Raw genomic sequence first — 21445 nt, 5'->3', positions numbered from 1 at the left:
GATGTTTCAGTGTGTTTTGTAATGTTTAATTTTTTGTTTATTTGAAAAGAGTGGAGGATGATAGGCTTATAAATCTGAAGTATGAGAAGGAGGAGGAAAGGAAGAGCAAGCTATAAAGGGTATAACAGAGAGAATGGAAGAAGTGTTGGAAAGGAAGAGCCTTAATACCCAAGAAGAGAAAATGGATGCAAGATGCAGGCGTGTTCAGTGTTCTTGATGAGCCTTCTTTGTTATAAAAATTTTATGCGCAGAGGCTTTTCCACAATCAGGCAGATAAAGTATGATTATGGCATTGAACATTGTATTGATTTTTTCTGTAGCTATCAGCGTTAGGGAAATACCCTGTTGGTGAGTGTAATCATATATATATATATATATATATATATATATATATATATATATATATATATATATATATATATATATATATATATATGTATATGTATATGTATATACATGTATATGTATATATATATATATATATATATATATATATATATATATATATATATATATATATATATATATATATATATATATAATGTTATATATACAGTATATTATATATATATTATACACACACACACACACACACACACACATATATATATATATATATATATATATATATATATATATATATATATATATATATATATATATATATATATATATTATATATATATATATACATACAGTATATGTGTACAGTATTTATATAAAGGCAAATGCCAAAAGGAAAAATGAAGCAACGGACTTGTTGGTAGGCCTTTCGACACACAGTCTGCTAGTAAAGGATCATGTGTCGAAAGGCTTAGCAACCACTCCGTTGTTTCATTTTTCCTTTGTAACATTTGCCTTATACATTCATCACGTGAATCGGTTATACACACAGTATATAAACAAATATTCATATGCACACTGTTTGTATGTGTGTGTGTATATATATATATATATATATATATATATATATATATATATATATATATATATATATATATATATATATATATATATATATATATATACTGTTTATATTTATATATATACATACATGTTTGTATTTATAAAATGACACTGTGGTGATAAAAATTCCTTATACAGTACTGTATATACATGCTCAGAGCTGTACTTTACAAATTCATATGCTTTTCGTACATAAATTGAGAAACGTGTTCACTATGTATGTGTGATAATGAGATGTATAACCATACTAGTTAAGGCGGCTTAACATTTGGCCATGATCAGTAATCCTCAGTAAGTAGCATGGTTTCTGGTTTAGCTTGATTCTCATAAAACATAGTTTGTGCATAAATGTAACTTTATTTCAATCGTTTTTCTTGTTTATATTTTGTATCTCATTTTCATTATTATATTCGTAATCATTAATGTTGTAGTATTTATTGTGCCTGTATTCAGTATGTTTTTAATGAGTAAGAGCAAATGAAAAGGCTCCATATATACTTGACCATCATTAGATATAAACTGAAATGTAGACTATATTGTCTAGGTTACTTTTGTGGTGCTAGGTACAAATTCAACTTTTTTTATAATGTATTCTATAGTACAGTATATTAGCTTTACCTAATCTTAATTTTTCAGCATTCAGAATATTAGAAATTTTTTTACCATGGATAATTTATTAGTAATTGAATTAAAATTATTTTTAACGTACATTTAAATGAACAATTACAAACAAAAATCTAAACACTGTGTTATAGATAAAATTTATTTAAAAGATATTTTTAGCAATGGTGTATTTCTGTGCTGATAGGGGTATGTTGTATACAGTATGATTTTCTTTTGTTAGGCTAACCAGGGCAACTAGTTTTTATTCTCAGTTAAATTTACAAATAGGAAAGCTTATGGTAGCATTTAATTTTGATATTTTAAGCACAGATGTGAGAAGAGCTGCAAATATGTGAAATGAAATTTATAGAAAATTTTTGTATAGTTATCTAGTCGTATCACAGAGAAACAAGTAGGTGATTAATGTTCTTGAATGTTTTGATTATGGCAGCCATGATGTCAGTTCCAAAAAAAAATTCCTATTTTCTTGATGGTTTAAAGTAGAAGAGGAAGACAAGAACATAGAATGCAGCTGTATCTTTAATTCTTTGGGTGGAATGTTAACAGGGTCAAATTTTTCATGATTTTATTTTTTTGTTATTTTTAATGTGAATAATCTAAGTTTTTTACCCTTTTTTAATATAAAATTTAAATATAAATCTCAAGAGGCTTTGTTATGATTAAAAATAAGTCATGTAAAGGGACCTGAAACTTCCAAGCATGACTAAATTCTCTCACTATACAGTACTAATGTTCTACTTAATTCAGGTGTAAGTTTTATGCCACACATTAGTTTTATACATGTAAAAGTTTATATTTCATATTAATATTAAATTTATTTTTGATGTTATGTATAATTGATTATTATTGCAGGCATCTATTGAATTAGGTATGGAAATGGTAATTATACCCCATTTATTTTGTGATATTTATATGCTTTTATTAGGATTACTGAACAAAATTATTTCACAAGGCTAGATAGCAGCCACTGTGCCATGATAGTAGTTGTGTGTTTTTGTATGAAGCATAGAAACATGGGAATTTCTCAGTAAATGTCTGTTGCATAAAATAATTAACATACAAGTGATAAACTGATTTCCCTGTGATATCACAATGATGAGCATTTAGTTGCACTTGTACAGTTTTTCTGTCCGAGAGGAAAAATCTAGTCTTGGTATTATAGAGGAAATCCATAAAGGTGCTGTGTTTAAGGAGCTCCCTGCAATATCCTTATATTAAAAACTAAATATTTAGCAGTTAGATTATGTTTGCATATCAGGCACCTTATACTGTTTTACTTTTCTCAAGCTCATATAATGTTTGTGCTCCTTGAATATTCTTGTGAGGGCATAAAATTTTGAAAAGTGTACTTAAAATTATCATAAACATAAAAACACAAACAAAAAAATATTTCTTGATATTTGTAATTCACCTGTATGGCCTTTGATATTTTACTTTTTGCAGCATATAAGTACAGTGTATATTCTATACAGTATATTTTGAGTGTTTGTGGGCCATTTTGCCTTTTGCTTTCCCTTGATTGCAGTTTGCATTTATAACTAGAAACTAGTCAGTGTCAGCTCAATTAGTTGTAGTTGTACAGTAGTACGTGAGGACAATTTCTATTGAACACTACACTACCCTTACAATAGGATTGTTTAAGGTTAGTGTTTGGTGCACATTCAGTTGTTCATGTTTTATTTCAGATATTCATTACAATACAGAAATGTTTGAGTTTTAGGGAATAGCATAAACTTCAGGTATTTCTGTTCATCCAGTGTCTAAATTGTAGATTATTCTTCATAGATTGCACAGCACATTTTTGGAAATCTTTGTTTGTAAGGGAGCATTTGGTGTATCTTATATTTCTTCATCTCAAGAAATTTCTTTTCCGTGCCTAAAATTTTATTGCACAAAATAACGCTAGTAAACTGCACCTTCTGATTATTATTGGAATTTTCTTTTCTGTCAGTACATACAGTATTATAACTTATCTATCATACTGCATAACTACAACATTGCCTTCCATATTTACTTGAATTTTTTCTTGGAATTAGGAACTACAAGTAAAGGAGTGATGTGATATTAACAAGATGAGTTTAGTGTGAGATATTTATTTAAATCAATAAAATTTGAAATTAAATGCTTAAGTAACCATTAGGAAGAATATGAATTATTGATATCAGTGTAACATATACAGTATTTTATTTATTTGGCCCTTATAATATTTTCTTTATTGTAATGTTTGTAACACACAAATTACTGTAATATTCAGATGAAACTTATATTAGATAATAGGTTTTCTAAAAGTTGAATCACTGAAAAATGTAATAATATATTTGGAAATTGTAATTGAAATTGTCATTATTACAATAAAATTTATCTATAAAATTTGTGCTCATCCTCATATAAAGCATTCGGAAAATAAAATGAGAAATCTCTTTAGGAAAAGTGTAAGTATAATTGTTTTATTTTTACAGCTACTTTACTCTGGAAAATGTAAACAGTATTTAACTCTGTATAATAAATTTGCATGTTTATACTAGCAATATGATTCATGTCCATAAATAACAGATGTATTACTTACTTTAACATTAATTAAAGAGAAAATGAGTTGTACTAGGTAAAGCTACTGTGGACACTATTGGCTTCATGTAAATTAATACTCTTTTCATCTTCTTCCTAAATTACTATGCCTAACACACTAAAATGTTTTAGTTTCTTTGTAGGATACAAATAACAATGTTGTCTCGTGTATATACTTAGTTTGAAACAGCCACAAACGTACATACATATGATGATTACTACAGTATCCATCATTTTCTCATCCTGTTAACAGTTTAGGAAAAGATTCAAAAAGGGTTGACAGACATTACTGCAAATGCATTTATTTCGTAAAAATTTTGAGATTACAGTTTACCATCCAACAACCATAAGTTTTACCATCCAACAAACTTTAAGTTGTGCACTTTCTTGTCAGTTTTTATAGGTGTAAAATAACTTGTGCAAAGGAAAAAAATAAAAAGGAGCCTGAAAATAAGAATTATATTAGACTTAAATACTTTAAAATCCCTTGAGAAATCAAGTGCTATAATGAAACTGCATAAGCAATCAAGGCAAATTCCCAAGCATTTTGTGCCGTGTTTCATCCTAGCATATTTTGGTAATAGAATACAGTATGTTTTTCATGTAAACATACAGATGTAGAGTATGTGTTATTGGTTTAAATAGTTTCAATAATTAATAAAAGTGGGAAAGTAAGCCTTATGTTTTTCCCTGATAAGTGATTTAGCATCCAAGTTGTATTCGTATTCCCAATTCCAAAAATAAAACTATCCTTTAGTTAATAAATTTTGTAGATCCCTTGTGTCTAGATGAAAAGTGCTTAGAGGCTAACACCTATATTCTCTAATATTTTAAAATTATGAATTTTCAAAAGTGATTTTGTTTATAGAATGGTATTCACGATAAGACTTCTTATTGTAACTCCTGTCAACTTCTTCAGCATTTATCTTAAAATTACAATTTTTTGGGCCTATGTTTAAAGCCTTCATGTATTTTCAGGAATACCAGTGTTCTGCTCATGATGTACTGGAAGAGAGAGGAACTGTACGTGTTGCAATAACTGTCGAAAGGTTACTTCAGTTTTATCAAGGCCGGAATACACCAGTCTCACCACGGAACCAAACTCCGGTCTGACTAACCATTCAGCTGTGATGTTTCCAAAATATCCCAAGTATTATCACACTTCCATTTAACAGTTTCTGTGGAATGTATCAATAAATTAATTTTTATAGCAATATATACAAGCTTTATACAAAACCACAGAAATTGATTTTGTACCCACCTGACAATGAACTAGAGTCACCTAATTTTATGATATTTGCTTGTCTAGCTATCTGTGTAGGTGTCTCAGTATTGCAGGAAACCCTTTATATTTGTCATAGGTGGAATGCTTAATTTGAGGTTTACAAGACTTTCACTTATGACAAATGGATGTGCTTCCCTTGCCTACTCCTGTCAAGCCAAAGGCAATTTGTTATCAGCCAGTCAGTGTGCTGTTGTAATATAGTGTAAACTATTTGTCATGTATATTTTTTTTATCAACTTTATTTTTCTCATACTCATGACTTACTTGCTCAGACAAGGTTTTCAATCATTCCTATACTGATTTTATATTTTACAGATTACCACTATGTCTTTTAAGTGTTCCTTTTAGTCATGTTATATATTCATAAATATATATATATTTTTATTTTTACTGCTCTCTCAGCATCGTGCTTGGAACACTATCTTCTCCTTTAGGTATTATTGGGTTGTTTGTTTTTGAAATTGTTTGTTAAAATACAGTTTGAATAATCAGGTAAATAGTGCTATTTATGATCAAATCTCTTCCACCTTATGAACTACAAGAAGTAATGCTAAATCGTTCAGATCATGTACCAGGAGTAACTTTTATGTGCATTTTTTACATGGTGCTTATATATCTACTTGCAAATGCAGTTACTTTTTGGCATTGTTAATTCCATGTTTCATTTTTTTAGTGATCCTCAAGTCAATTTTAAAAACAGATTATATGTTCAGTTTTTCCATATAGATTATATGTTCAGTTTTTCCATATATCCATCATATGCAAGTGAATTTTGGAAAAAAAAATTTTGTACTTTAAATTTTTTAAATACTTATGATTTGCCATTTGACCACCTTATTGGTTAGGTGTAAAGAAAACTTCTAAAAATATGACCTTGGAATAAATGTAGTTTTGCAAACATTGTGGGAATCTTTTCTTGTTGAAGATTTAGGTTACATTTCCAAGTAATAAAAAGAGATATTGATTGCTTAGCGTTCCAGTTTTGTTTGTATTAAAATAACTTTGATTTTTTTCATACACAAGTCAGTGTGTGTATGTGTCTGGTGCTAAAGTGCTGTGTCTATACACAGTCCTTACTCCTAGTAACCTCCTAGTTATGTTAAAGTGACCAAAAGGAGTTTGGGTAGGCTCACTCTCAAGTTATTCTTTTATAAGCTTTTATACTTTTCTGTTAACCTCTTGGACTTTCTACTTGATCCAGTTCAAATATTTAACAAAAGCCAGTTTGTAACTTTATTTTCAGCTTTTGTTAATCTTTCATATTTGGTGCCTTTTTTGTATAAATGAAGGGATTATGAGATATGAGATCAGCCTTACTGCTCCATCTAGTCTTCGTGAGGGTGTATCCAAATTAGCTTGCATATTTTGTTTTAGACCTTCCAATTTATTACAGTAAAGTTGATCTTCAACTTATATATGTATTACCCAAGTTAAATTGGATGAACATTTTTACCTTCAGTTACATTGAAAAATTCAGCAAAATGGCTTCAGAAGCAAGGCTCACAAAATCATCTTTATATCAGTTATTTAGTAATAATAGATTAGTTGGCATTATCTTCTTGAAAGATGACAGTGTGAGTGTTGATAGTGGAGCCTCTTTTATTTCAATTCTTAATTTTATTAATTAATCCATAAAATTTCTGCTTATCACAAGAGATACCTTGTTAGTAATCTAAGGGAAATCTGTTTTTCAGATGGACTAGTTTCAAGTTATTATACAGCCTTTTTTTTTTTTTTTTTAATAGTATCTTGCCTTACCTACTGGTGCTCCATTATCAAGAGGTGAAAATGGTGTCCTTTTAAAATCCTTATGTAGTAACTGATTTTGCTTTGAGATTACTGTAACTGTCATTATATTGAAATTGTTAACATTTAAAAGTCATGGTACATAGCCCCTAGGTGAAACTATAGATGAAGATTTTTCTACTAATGCAATAAAAGTTACTCCTCTTTTCCATTAAACATAGTACAGTATTTGCACTAAACTATTCATATTTTTGGAAATATTGTATTACTTCCTACCATTAAAGGTCACATTTCTGCTGAAAATTTTAGGAACTATTTTACACTTTACAAGATATGCTGTACAGTATTTTGGTCTATAAATCTGATTAAAGTCAAGTCTTGCATGATTCAGTATTTGTACTGGTTAAGTGCAATATATTTTTCCAACTTGTCACTGGTACTTAATGAAAATAAATTTTTCAACTTTTCATTTTATAAGCTTTTTATTCTATCTTGTTAGAATGCTCTAAAATATGGTGATATTTGAATAATTTTCTACTGTCATCAGCTCAACTTCCATTTCATGTAAAATGTGTAGACGATGCTGTATTTGTAGATGAGTGTATATAGGAAATAAAAAATTAAGAAATATGACTCTATTCTTTATCATCTACATGTACAATTTAGTATCCTTATACAATAGTGAATAAATTATTAGTCCATTTTCCTATTTTCATACATCTTCCTTTCTTCAGAGTAACGCTCCTTGTCTCTCTCAAATTTTTCAATGTATACCTGTAGGAAAAGAAAACTAAAGGTAATGAAAAATTATGCAAGAACTAAGAAATAATAATCATTTACATTCTAATGTCAAATTTACCTTTAAGGGTGCAATTTACACTGCATTTCCAAGTATGGGCCCTATGCAGCTGATTACTGTGCTGAGAGGGGTCTGTCTGTCCTTGAAATGTAGCTTTGTGGCAGGCACGGAAAAATACCTCGGAAAACTAAATAACTGGGTGCTCCAGATTGCCTTTAAGACAGTGTCTCATGCAATACTAGAGCCACATGGCAAAAAATAACCTAATAAAAATTCAAACCTCATCTGACAATTAATTTTGACTTCATCTTTTGATAGTATTTGATAGTGTAGAGCCACTGTTTATTCTCAGAGTTATCCTGGTCCTGGCAGACTCCATAAGACAGGCCAACCAATATCAAAGAACTCTCTCTAGTTGTGTGCCTTTGCCACAATAGTGCCTGCTGACATAGTGATAAAGTATAAATAGACTCAAGCCAGGAGGGCCATATCAAAGTATAAACAGACTCAAGGCAGGAGGGCCCTATCCCCTGCCTACAGCAATCGCCCCAGCCTTTCCATTCACCCTTATGACACAGATGTCGCAACAGTATGAGTCAGCCATGTTCACCTTTACTTTCATGTCTGTCATGGAGAAAAAAAAAAAATGCTGTTGGCTGCTAGTCTTTCTACTTGATCTTAGTGCCTTATTGCTGACATGTTGCAGTTACCTGCTGAGGATCATTAAGTGCATTGTTTTAAGCCTTGTAAAATATTTAATTCCTCAATTGTTCAGTAGTTAGGCATAATTGTCACAGTGAGGATTCTGGATTAGGCTACATCATGGGTTATCCACTTCCCTTCAGCACTTACTTCCTTTTTGAAATCACAGTAATGAGAAAAGGGATTTTGACAAAGGAAAAATCTATTTCTGAGGAAGGTCCCGTGTCACCCGGTGAAATTCCATTACAGCACGAATTTCTAGGTATAACCTTGCTAGATATACCAGAGAAAAGAGCTTTCAGGAAAGCTGGGGTTACTACCCCCAGTCGGCGTCTTCCAGGAAGGCGTCGGTATAAGAAGGGGTGAGTGAATTACCACTACCACGGAAACCTACTCGAAAGATCTCTCCCTATCAAAATCCCCGGAACGGAGCGGTGAGCCGTTACAGCCCCCACACCAAACACCCGCCAGGACGGCGACACCAGCGCCACCTACCTCATTCCATGCTAGCACTAACCCCTGACTTGGCATGTGCAAGAGGGGGGGGAGAGTACTAGGTAATGCAGGGAGGGTCACCGGGTGACACGGGACCTTCCTCAGAAATAGATTTTTCCTTTGTCAAAATCCCTTTTCTGAGTCCAGTCCCGTGTCAGCCGGTGAAATCGTGATAGAGAATCATGCCAAGGCTGCAACTACCAGGAAAAAGAAATGGAGAGGTAATCTGAAGAAAAGGCAAAAGTTTTACAAAATAATTTTAATTAAGCAATCTCTTCCATGTAGCAAGAACACTAAGACTAAGTCATATTAAATCTAAGGCACATTAAACAACTTAATACTATGAAACATGGGCAGGTCCCCGGCACGACGGAGAAAAAGCCCCAAAAAACCTTAAAATTACTTAAAGCAAGGTGAAACATGAAAAGTGCACAAAACAACTGCAAATATAACCTTAATACTATACACATAAACTTAGGCTAAACACGTAAGAGACAAAATCAATTAGCATTAATATATACATACATTAATCTGGGGTACGTGGAGCCAAATAAAACTGTCCAGTACCCCACAAGAGAAACAATCATGGCATGTCAGATTACACTTTCCATCAACAGGTACAAGAAACATCAATATGAGGAGCCAGGCAGTGAGGTATAATCAACCAGGAGAATAAGCAGAAAAGTAAATGAGGCAGGCGGGCGGGGGAAAGGAAAGGACAAGGATATGATTAATTAAGGTGGGGAGATGACACTTCCCACAGCTATGGTAGAAAATTTCAGGGCTTCGAGTGTTTTTAAATAGTGGCGTTTAAACACTAGAGGTGATTTCCAACCCGTAAATTTAGATAACTCCGAAAAGTCCATATTATGAAAGTAATTAATGGAAGTAGCAACTGCTCGAATATCATGAACCTTAGGAACTGAATCTGGGTTGGCCTGTTTAATGAAATATAAAATTTGTTGTCTTATAGCATTTAGTGAAAGAGTACCACCTTTCTCCCTGATAAAAAGAGGACCCGACTTACTCTGTGGAGTTCTTAAAAGGTAAGATTTAAGTGTATAAACTGGACATAAAGACTGGTCTTGAGGAAGGGGCACCACCTTCCAAGGAGACCACCTGTCCTGTGGGTCTTCGTTCTTAGCTAAAAATCTAGGGTCAGGGGAAAGGAGGACCTCTCCAAACGGGAGGAAGTTCACATAATTATCACCTCTAGTGAGAGCCGACAGCTCTGAGATTCTAGCACCTGAAGCCAAGCTAATCAAAAATAAAGTCTTCCTTAACAGATCCTGATAAGAGCAATGAAAGTTATCCATCTCTGATGCTAACTTAAGGACGTCATTGAGAAACCACGTAACAGACTGTGGGCGTGATACTGGTCTCAGACAGAGCGCATGCTCTGGGGATAGATGAAAAGTAGAATCTGTGAGGTCGATTTTAAAGCCGTAAAGAAAAACTTTCTTTAATGCTGACTTGATTGTGGTAATAGTGGCGGAGCTAAGGCCTTTCTCAAACAATGATCTAAAGAAAGAAACTCCTAAATTAGCTGTCATGATTTTGGCTTCAGATGCTTTTAGGAAGGAGGCTAATTTTTGACTGCTGAGTCATACTGTCTAATAGTAGAATCTCTTTTATCTGATTCTAAAAACAGAGTGTTGACAGGGTCAATGTTCGCTCCTTTTGAGCTGCGAATTTTATAAAGTCCATAAAACTAGGGCATTCTGAATTCTTGAGGAAGCTGACACAGTCTTGGTTTGTACTGTCTGAGTCAGAATGGGCTTGGGAATCAAAGACTCCGTAATCCCAGTTCCTGAAGAAGAGGGAACCAATTGCTCTTCGGCCAATAGGGGGCTACTAGGGCTAATTGACCTTTGAATGTCCTGAGTTTGTGTAAAACTTTCAGCAGTAAATTTATTGGAGGAAAAGATAAATCTTCTCCCAACTGTTCCAATCTACTGTCATTGCGTCTGTGGGCGAACGCCTGAGGGTCCAGGTTGGGGGCCACATAACAGGGGAGCTTGAAGTTGCTCTCCGTTGCGAACAGATCCACTTGGAGGCCCGGAACCCGGCGGCAAATCCATTTGAAAGATTCCACGTCCAGGGACCACTCCGTCTCCAACGGAGCAGTCCTGGACAGGGAATCCGCCACCACGTTCCGTACCCCGCTAGGTGGGTGGCTGACAGGTGCCAGCCGTGCTTGTTCGCCAGGGAGAAGATAGCAACCATTACTTGGTTTACTCGGCCTGATTTGGAGCCGCCCCTGTTGATGCAATGAACTACCACTGCGCTGTCAATACCAACCTGATATGAATCCGGTTGGGGGCGGATTTTCTTCAGAGTTAGAAATACCGCCATAGCTTCCAGGGTGTTTATATGGAACTGCTGAAACATTGTGGACCACGTTCCTTGTACTTTTTGTTTTGGTGAATATCCCCCCCAGCCGCTTAAGGAAGCGTCTGTGTGAACTACTAGTGCCGGAGGGGGAAATTGAAGCGGAACTGTATTGGACAAGCCTTTGACCGAGGCCCACGGTCGTAACCTTGTCTTTAAGATTTGTGGGATAGAGGAGACCTTGTCTCTGAGCTTGACATTGGCTCGACTCCGCCACACTCTGTTTATGTCTTTTAACTTCGCTTTTAATAGCAGGTTTGTCACTGAGGCAAACTGAAGAGACCCAAGAACTCTTTCTTGGGACCGGCGGGATGCTGATGGATTTTTGAGGAATCTCCTGGTGAGAGATGCTATCTCTTTCCTCTTGGGAGGCGGAAGGGACAGCGTGTGAGATGACAGATCCCATTGGAGGCCCAACCACTGAAACCGGGACTCCGGAGTCAGGCGGGACTTCTCTCTGTTCAGTTGGAAACCTAGCGACTCCAGGAAACTGATGACTATGGACGTGGCTTTCTGACACTCCGGAACTGTTGGTGCCCAAATTATCCAATCGTCCAAATATGCTGCTAGGGATATCCCTTGAGACCGGAGTTGCTGTACTACCGTGTCCGCCAGCTTTGTGAATATCCTGGGCGCAATGTTCAGACCGAAGGGCATGACCCTGAAGGAGTAGGCTTGATTCCCGAGTCTGAAACCGAGGAACTGAGAGAAGTTCCGCGCAACCGGGACGTGATAATAAGCGTCTGAAAGATCGATAGAGGTGGTGACGGCTCCACGCGGAAGTAGAGTCCGTACCTGAGCTACCGTAAGCATGCGAAATTTGTCGCATTTTATGTAGAGATTTAGACGCGACAGATCCAGGATCACTCTTTGCTGATCGGAGTCTTTTTTGGGAACAGTGAATAACCTGCCTTGAAACTTTAGGTGCCTTACTTTCTTTATTGCTCGTTTGTTGAGCAATTCTGTCACATAATCCTTTAGGATTGATGTGGGTGGCTGGTAAAACCTGGTTAGAGGAGGAGGTTTTGATCCAGCTCCATCCTAGTCCTTTGGACACAATGCTGTGTGCCCAAGGGCTGAAGGTCCATTGGTCCCTGAACCAAAACAGGCGACCGCCTACCTGTGTTCTCTCAGTGGGAGGGAGCGGGTTTATTCCCCCTACCACGTCCAGGTCTTCCCCTTGGGGTGGTGTTGGGCTTTCCTCTATGAGGGGCTTTGCCTCTTCCTCCCCTTGCAACCCTATTAAGGCCGTGAAAATAACCACGGCCCTCATATGTGGGGTTGTATGCTGGTGAACATACCACATAGGAGGGTGCAGCTGGTTGGACCAGCACGTACTGTTGGGGTGAGCCTTAGAAGTGGAAGGCTGTGCCACTGCCGAGAGACCGGGACGGCTTGGACTACCGCCTGATGGTGGGGCCTCTTATGCCTCCTGAAACGTTTGCCTCCTCTCGATTGGGGGCGGCTGATTCTGGGGTCTTGCGCTTGTAGGCAGAAATACCCCAGCGAGAACGAGACTTTGGTTGGCCCGTGTAGCCTCGGCCATAACATCGTGACCTCCTCTTCAGGGAAGAGGTTAGGTCCCCAGATCGAGCTTTTCACGAGCTTGTTAGGCTCGTGGCGGATAGTTGCATCAGCAAAGATGAACTTCCTGCATTCCAGTCTGGCCATGATAAATTCAGATAAGTCAGACTGGAAACCTGCCAGCAAGGACTTAGCCAAAACCTGAAAGAATGGTTCGTCCGAGCAGGAGACGGCAGTAGCTTCAGTAAGGCATACAGAGTTCAACGGACCGGGCTAACTTAACCCGAGGCATCAAACTCCGCTTTCAAAAAGATTCCGGCAGCTTGGGGAGCTGTTCACTAAATTGCGTGGGAAGCGCAGAAGGGGTCCAGCTTCCCGACCGTGAAAGTGGACGGGCGTCTGACCAGAACTCATTACTTCCTGGGAATACCAGGAAGTAGGGTCTGTCTCCCTTAGCTGAGGTAACCGGATTACCATCAAAGCACGCTCGGGCCGTAGCCAGAGCGACTTTGTCCAAGCAAGGGTGGGAAGGTTGTCTCCCAGGGCGAACATGGTAAAGTTCCCCTTGAAAGGAGTCAACTTCGTGTTATCTGCCTGCCACTCCGTCAGAGTGCGCAGGAGAGCCGACTGAGCTTGGTCCCTAGGGACGATGACAGTCTCCCTAGGAACCTTGTCTGACCGAATCCAAGCTTCCTCCGTGAGCCTCACGAAGCCTGGGTAAGGGGGCAGGAGATCGGGGGGGAAGAACTCCAATTCCTCCAACCGTCTCGTGCCAAGACCATCAAGAGTCAGCTTGCCATCATGTTGGATGGCCCGGAGAGCGAATCGCCAAGGGTTACCGACATCGAACGGCGGGAGGTCCGCAGTGTCGGGGATAACATACTGTGGTTCGGCTGGGGGTGGGTGAGCCATTCCCGCCAGTATGTTATCATGACTGGCCAACTTCTCAGAGATTTTTTTAAATCTCGAATCCAGGTCCTCCGTAAACGCTTATAAAGCTGGTTAGCAAAGGCCTCTGCATCGAAAGCAGGTTGGCGAGGAGGGCTTGGTTTTGCAGCCCTCTTACTCGCGCCTTTGCTGGAGGAACCAGACTTGCTCCCGGAGGCTACAGGTCCTGAGACCTTAGCCTTCGACGGGGGGAAGGGCAATGCCTTCTTGGAAGACGAGGACTTGAAGCCCTTCGCCTTCCATGAAGTCTTCAACTTCAACTTGGGGATAGCAGATGGAGCTCTATCACCCAAGGAGGAAGACTTCACAAAGCCTGCAAAAGAAGAAATAGATGAAGCAGGGGAGTCAAATAAAGGGGGGCCCGCCCCAACAACCTCACCTACCTCACCACTTACCACCTGGTCCTGCTCTACATTCATCGGTTCCAGGTTGAGATTAATGGCGGCAACATCCTCCGAGACCTCAGCGTAGAGGATATCCGCTTGGGGTGGCTGGGTCTCATCCCGGATCTGCTGGATGATAGGGGTGGCAAGATCTTCAGGCACTGCGCCGCCACCCGTGCGCCCGGGTAGAGCAAGTCCCTCAACCTGGCGTCGGGGCGTGGGGCTTCCCCGACGGAACGTTCCTTCCAAACCCAGCCACCCAGGCCCGGAGGGATTCCAAGGCAGACTTCTTGGAAGTTTCGTCCGCCTGTAAGAAAACCAACAATTAGCTAAGAACGAAAACCATTCCGGGAACCTCATAAACAATATACAACAATATGAGGAGCATAAAGCAAGAGTAATGTAAAGACTGTCACTTACCAACTCATCCTGGACAGTTGTGCAGAGAGCGAAGCAAACCTCACAACCATCAGGGTGCCAAACAATCAGGTCATCCAGGCGGACCGCACAACCAGCGTGGGTCCGACAAACTACGTGACCGTAGGGTTGTTGGAGGGAGGCGGTGCACCCCGGCTCCTCACAGCGAACAGTCTGTAAGTAGAAAAGTACATGAACCTCCCACCCTAAGCAAACTAAAGCTGGCGAGGCCGGGAAATTCAACTGCAACCGGAATACTCCGGCGGAGAAGAACTCCCTAACATAAACTGGGCCAATAAGCTCTAAATTACACAGAGTGGAAGGTAGGATTTCAGACCCCGGAGTACTCCGGGAATGAAGGAAGAGAGAAACCAGGAACTAACCATAAGGGCTGCCAGTAAAATAACGGCGGAGCCCCTGGTATAGGACCGGACTCACGTATTTATATATAATGAATAAAGGAGAGTACTCTGTAGATAAACAGACTTATCTAAAAATAAAAAACATTAACAAGTGATGGTAAGAACTCAAGAGACGGAGGGATCCGTTCCCTATAATGAAAAACCTTCCCCCTTACTTCCCCGCCGGAGAAACAAGACGGGTAAAATGCTCGTATGTTCATAACATAGGCTGAAGCAATATATATATACCGTATCAACGTAATCCGGCGGGGAGAAGGAATGACAGTGACTTCGAACACGTTCGAGTAAACAAACCACCAACCCCAATACAGCGATGCTAGGGACAATATGGGAGGGAGCGAATCCCTCAACCAACAAGAGAAGTCCCGAACTCGGAGAAAACGCCATCTAGCGTCACCCGCACGAGTAGAGCAAGGCTGGAGAGGAGGGGAGGGGGAGGTGGGGGAGGAGTAGGCTACCAGGAAGGAACAGGAGACGGGGAGAAACTCACCCGCTCAACTGCACCATACCTCCCAGACCATGAATCTTGGAGGGGTAGCCTGACTGGAAGCAACCAACCCGAAGCCCGACTCCTACCTAGGCGAAGCCTAATATGGACCTAACCTTAGTATAGGCTAGGAAAAGGAGGAGTGTAAAAGGGAGGAGGAAGCAACTGGGAGAGAAATTTTGTGCCGAGAACCAGCCGGGATCGAGAATGGCAGGCAAGGGGGCGACTAGCCTAGAGGAAACACATCCTAAGAACTCGATTCCCCAAATGGAGGAAGAGAACCAAAGGGCTCACTCTGCCCACCAAAAACGATCCCGGAGGAAACAGCAACAAAACTCCCTCAACCTGAACTCCCCACCCAGGGCAAAGGGAAGGAAGCTAACAAGCCTACTCCACAAAATAACCATCACTCATAAAAACTAAAATGTGCTCAACAGAGAGCGTAGCCTACCACGGGGAAGCGGTTAGATCTGAGGCTGCCGCCAGCACCGAGTAAACCACTCAATAAAATAATAAAAACAATAAAAATAAAAATAAAACTAAAAGAGAGCACCATCTTCAAGTCAAAAATTAATTAGCCTAGTAAGACCAAAACAATAGGAACCCAACCTGGGGGGTACCTGGACGGGCATCACTCCCACAAAGGCCAGTAGGCCAATGATCGTAATTCATAAGGGGGAGCCACCGAGGAACCACCAGGAAGGGAACCAAGGGGGCAAAATATCTATAACGACGAGGAGACAACTCAACTGAAAAGAACAGAAGGAGGCGCCTCCATGTCGACATGGCTGGCTGGGGACGCCGTGGCGTATAATAAGATCTCAATATTTATGAAAATACGAGACTATAACAGCCAAAAAAAGAACAAAACCCCACAAGAAGATGGTACTTAACTTGGAAATGGTAAAGCTGCTCGATGCCATCATAGAAGCAGAAGAAAATTCCAAAATGATGGAAGAGCACACAAAAAGAAACAGTGAATTCACGTGCTAGAAAATGGAATGAGGTAGGTGGCGCTGGTGTCGCCGTCCTGGCGGGTGTTTGGTGTGGGGGCTGTAACGGCTCACCGCTCCGTTCCGGGGATTTTGATAGGGAGAGATCTTTCGAGTAGGTTTCCGTGGTAGTGGTAATTCACTCACCCCTTCTTATACCGACGCCTTCCTGGAAGACGCTCGACTGGGGGTAGTAACCCCAGCTTTCCTGAAAGCTCTTTTTCTCTGGTATATCTAGCAAGGTTATACCTAGAAATTCGTGCTGTAATGGAATTTCACCGGCTGACACGGGACTGGACTCAGAAAACAGGTTTTGATGTGGGAAAAACCTATTTCTGGGCTCGACCTGTGTCACCCAGTGAAATGGTTCCATTAGCACTCATTTCTAGGGGTGAGCGGATTCCACTATCACAGGCCTTCGTCCGATAGATTTCTCTATTCTCAAATTCCCAAATTGGATGAGCCGCAACAAAGGTTGCCCATCTGCTTACCCACTAGGCGTCATCACGTGACCGCGTCAACATTCCAATTTTAGCACAACAACATAGAACACATGAAATTTTGTTTGGTGATTGTGTTTCTTAATTTGGCAGCTCATCATGTCTTCCACTGAGATTTTCTCACCATCTAAGTTGAGTACTAATTCTGGTTGGACTGTTTAACGCAGAGGCAGCATAATTTTGAATTGTACGTAGATATTGTTTCCAGTATAAACAGTGCTGCGTCATAGCCCAGCGTGGGCTGTATGTTCGCCTCTTCCCGTTTTTGACCTTCATTCTCAACTTTTTTGATAAATGAACGAATTCTCCTAGTGTTTATCTATACTCCATTTGGTTTGGAGCTTATTTGGAGAATTTACCGTGTCGCTGGTTGGGGATGAGATATCGGGTAAAAGAGATGAACTTCGTTGTCAAAGAAGCATTAAAAATTTCATTTTCTGACAATAAAATTTGGGTCCTTTTATTGGTCTCTCTTCTCCACCAGCGAACTGGTTCCTTCTTGATGGTGTAAATTATTTATTCATGATGATAGCTGTTATGTACAAAGAAGGATGACATATCTATTCCTAGATTAATTTTTGCATGCGACGGCGTCAGGGAGGCCATTTTGGGTACCTTACATTACCAAAATAATTTATATTTTCTGGCCTTCCCTGTCGTCGGGTCAACTATGTATTTATTTATGTATTTGATATGTTTAATCCTAGGCTTCCCAACATCACGAGTGTTATCTCTTTTATTTTAGTTTTTTATATGCTGGGTAGTTTTATTCCTATATAAGGTAGTTATCTAGCCTAACCTACCCAGGCTAGGCATGACAGTGCTCTTACACGATGTTCAGGCTACCTAACTCTCCCGACCAGTCCATTAGGTCTTTGGAAGGTGAGGTTAGCCTAGTAAACGAGTTCCTTTAGCGAGGGGGATCCTTACTTCTTATTTTGCCTCCTGACCAATTGTTCCAGTCTTGGGTAGGGTGGCTGAGCTAGGACGTAGGTCCTTCTCTCCCCACACTAGTGGCATTAACCCTGGCCTTCCTGACTGGACCAAGAAGCTTGGTTTTTGGAGAGTAGGCTAGGATCATTTAACTCCATATTCTCGTGTATGTAGCCGAGTCCCCGTCCCTGTACCTTATTGATTAGAAATTGGTGACGTCACCCGAGTGTTGTCCTCGTAAGAGGAAAGCCCTTCGCTTACGTTCGGCGCCCCTGTAAGGTGGTTATAGTCGGCGTCCAGAGGGTGCTACCCACCTGACCAGTCGCAATTCACCGGGTTTCCGCCACTTACTACCTTTCCCATACGGGCGGTGTTTCGTTAGCTCGCTTCTAATTGCTTTAGTGGTTAGTAGCTCGAGCGTCGAACATTGTCCCGTGAATGCATGATAACAGTTAGGGTATGTTAGAATTCACCCTTTTGGACTAGTCTGATTTTTTGTTCTTATCCAATTAACCACTTTGGTGGATCTGAGTCAAAGAGTTGTTGGCGATTTCCATTATATGGTTCCGCCCTGTGGCGGTTGATAAAAGGGCCATACACCCCCCCCACTCAAGGATGTTACACGTCCCCATAATATAAGACACAATGAGGTTTCAGTGACTATTCACGGCGGAGTGTCATAGAGTACCTGCTTATAGCATTTATATATCGAGTTAAAACATTTGTCAGTTTAAGTTTGTTTTAGAATTTGCTGCCAGGATCAGTCCCGGAGGGTTTGGCCTTGTTGTTTCATATGTATCATCTCCCATAAGCTAAGTTAAAGTATTCTCTGCGCCAGTAAAAACCTGTTCCGGCGTGTCTTGCTTTATTGATACTCATATACCATCATTCCACTTACAGATGGTACATTGTCAGGAGCCAGGGTGCTCGGCCGTTCTCCAGCAATCGTGCGGACACGAGGTGTGCCGCTCGCACTCCAACTGTGCAGTGCATGTTGGGGACATGACCGTTTGGCACCCGGACGGCTGTGAAAATTGTTACGCTCTCTACGAACTGGTGTCCGATGTGTCAGTACGTGATGAGAGCCTGTTAACCTTTAGTCCCTTTCGGTATTGATGCCTCATATAGAAACATACGAAAATTGAGAGAATATTTTCAGTAAATCCTACCTTCTCTTCCAGTCTAACCCAGCAATCCACCTCTTAGCATCGACCCTGAAGACCTGGGTCGGCAGATTTGGGAGGAATGTTGCGTCCGGCAACCCCTCGTGCTCTCGGAGGAGATCTGTAATCTCCTCTACCCTGGTGCCCGGATCTCCGCCCGCATTACCGAGGAGTTGGCGCTCCAATCATTGAGAAGATCAGACTAGAAATGCAACCCTCCCAAGACGACAACCTGTGCGGAGAGGTGGCAGAAGAGGTGGCGGCTATTAACATTCACCTGGAGCCCATGAGTGTAGATGACCATCAGGTAGAAGGTAGGGTGGTAAGTGAGGCAGGCGAGGTTAATTTAGATAAATCTTTATTTAATTCACCTTCTTCTTCTTCCTCTTCCTTCCAGGGATTTCCGAAACCAGCTAACCTTGGGGACAGATCTCGGTCTGTTATGCCCAAGGTGAAATCCCCGAAAAAGAAGGACTTACCGAAGTCCTCTAGACCTCAAAGGTCTAATCTGCCAGCTCCCTCTAGGTCGTCACCGGCTCCCAAACCGGTGGCGTCCACAAGTAAGGCTACTCCCCCTTATAAGGGGTCGAGGTTCAGAGTTTCAAAGTCTAAGTCTCCACAGCCTGGCTTTGACTCTGAGGCCTTTGTCGATCTGCTAATGCAGAAAATTGACTCAAAGGTAGAAGCTAGGCTAAGATCTGGTCACAAGCTTACAGCCCTCCGGAGAGTCAATGCAGTCATTGGCACAAAAGGTGCAGGCCCAGGAAAGCTTGCTCTCCGGATTCATCCGATCCGGAGCAGCACAACAATCCCAAGTTGTCCCGGATGCCTCCAAACTGCCTCCCTTTGATAAGGGAAACCCGTGGCGACTGGCCTTGCATGCTCCCCTGCATAATGGCACTCTGACCATTGAGGGTTTAGGCACTCGTCGTCTGGAGGAACTGGAGTTCTTTCCAGCCGACCTAGTGCCTCCCTATCCAGGCTTTGCCAGGTTAACGGAAGAAGCCTGGGTTAGGTCTGATAAGGTCCCTAAAGAGACAGTCATCTTCCCAAGGGACCAAGCTCAATCCACACTGTTGCTCGCTCTCACAAGTTGGGAGTGCGAGAAATACAAACTTACCCCCCTTCAAGGGAAGTTTCTTGATGTTCTCTGTTGGTGACGCCATTCCTACCCCCCTGCACTACTAAGATTGCAGAGTTGACCCTTCAGGCGGGGCTAGATGGCAAGCCTATGCCTCAACTCCGGGAAACAGATCCTACTTCTCTTCTCTTCCCCGGAGATTCGGAGTGTTGGTTGGGAGCTCCGGCAACCTTTACGGTGGGGAAACTCGATCCCGAGTGTGCCTCCACCCTATTCAGTGAGCAACTTCCCAGAATTCCGGAGGCTCTGCTCAAAGCAGAATTTGAGGCCAGGTGCAGGTTGAGTCGCTCCCTGCACTCAGTCACCATCTCAGAGGTAACGGCATTGGCTTATAATGACGAACCTCTGTTTCAGGTCCTCACGAAGTTGTTACTGGCTTCCTTCTAATCGGACCTTTATGACTTTGTGATAGCCAGACAGAACTGCAGGAAACACATCTTTGCAGAGGCCACCATCAGGCATGAGCCCAATAGACTGGTGAAGAGCTCTATCTGGGGACCTAACCTCTTTCCAGAGGGTGAGGTCAATTATGTTATGGTGGAGGCAACTAGAGCGAACCAGAGTCTCCGCTCTCGTTGGGGCCTTCCTTTCAAGAGGAAGTTCTCTGAGACCTCCGGACCTCAACCTAAAGAAAGGAAAAGGTTTAGGAGATTCCAGGGCTTTAAGAAACCTCAAGCTCAAACAATGCTTCAAGCGGTACCGGTCTCACAGGTCGGCCAGCCTTCTACATCTAAGGCACAACCTCAGCAGCAGTTCCTACTGGTGCAGCCGGCTCAGCAAGCCTCTGCTACGCCAACCTTTGTGACGTCCCCAGCTTTCAACGCCTCGTTTGAGGGCCAAGGGACATTTCGAGGCTACAATAGGCATGCGAGGGGAAGCAGAGCTAGAGCCGCCTACAGAGGTAGGGCAGCATCCAGGTCCCTCTCACGTGGAAGAGGAGGCCGTGGAATCAGAGGAAGTAG

At 40.8% G+C, this 21445-nt stretch overlaps 2 protein-coding genes across 7 annotated transcripts in view; one reads left to right on the top strand and one right to left on the bottom strand.

Annotated features, from left to right (window-relative positions):
* Lrch (Leucine-rich-repeats and calponin homology domain protein) overlaps positions 1-7816 on the top strand; it is a 370650-nt gene extending 362834 nt beyond the window's left edge. For all 6 annotated transcript variants that reach the window (XM_067107274.1, XM_067107270.1, XM_067107273.1 and 3 more), the window contains one exon: positions 5134-7816. In XM_067107274.1, coding sequence (XP_066963375.1) covers positions 5134-5268 — 135 coding nt within the window. In that variant the 3' untranslated portion in view covers positions 5269-7816. The remainder of the gene's footprint in view (positions 1-5133) is intronic.
* LOC136840598 (TCF3 fusion partner) overlaps positions 7815-21445 on the bottom strand; it is a 176569-nt gene continuing 162938 nt past the window's right edge. Inside the window, exon 7 of the mRNA XM_067107275.1 lies at positions 7815-7960. Within this exon, the coding sequence (XP_066963376.1) occupies positions 7880-7960 (81 nt within the window). The 3' untranslated portion in view covers positions 7815-7879. The remainder of the gene's footprint in view (positions 7961-21445) is intronic.

The sequence above is a fragment of the Macrobrachium rosenbergii genome, chromosome 8 (assembly GCF_040412425.1).
Source record: "Macrobrachium rosenbergii isolate ZJJX-2024 chromosome 8, ASM4041242v1, whole genome shotgun sequence".
Lineage (NCBI taxonomy): Eukaryota > Metazoa > Arthropoda > Malacostraca > Decapoda > Palaemonidae > Macrobrachium > Macrobrachium rosenbergii.
This window is presented reverse-complemented; position numbering and strand designations above follow the sequence as displayed.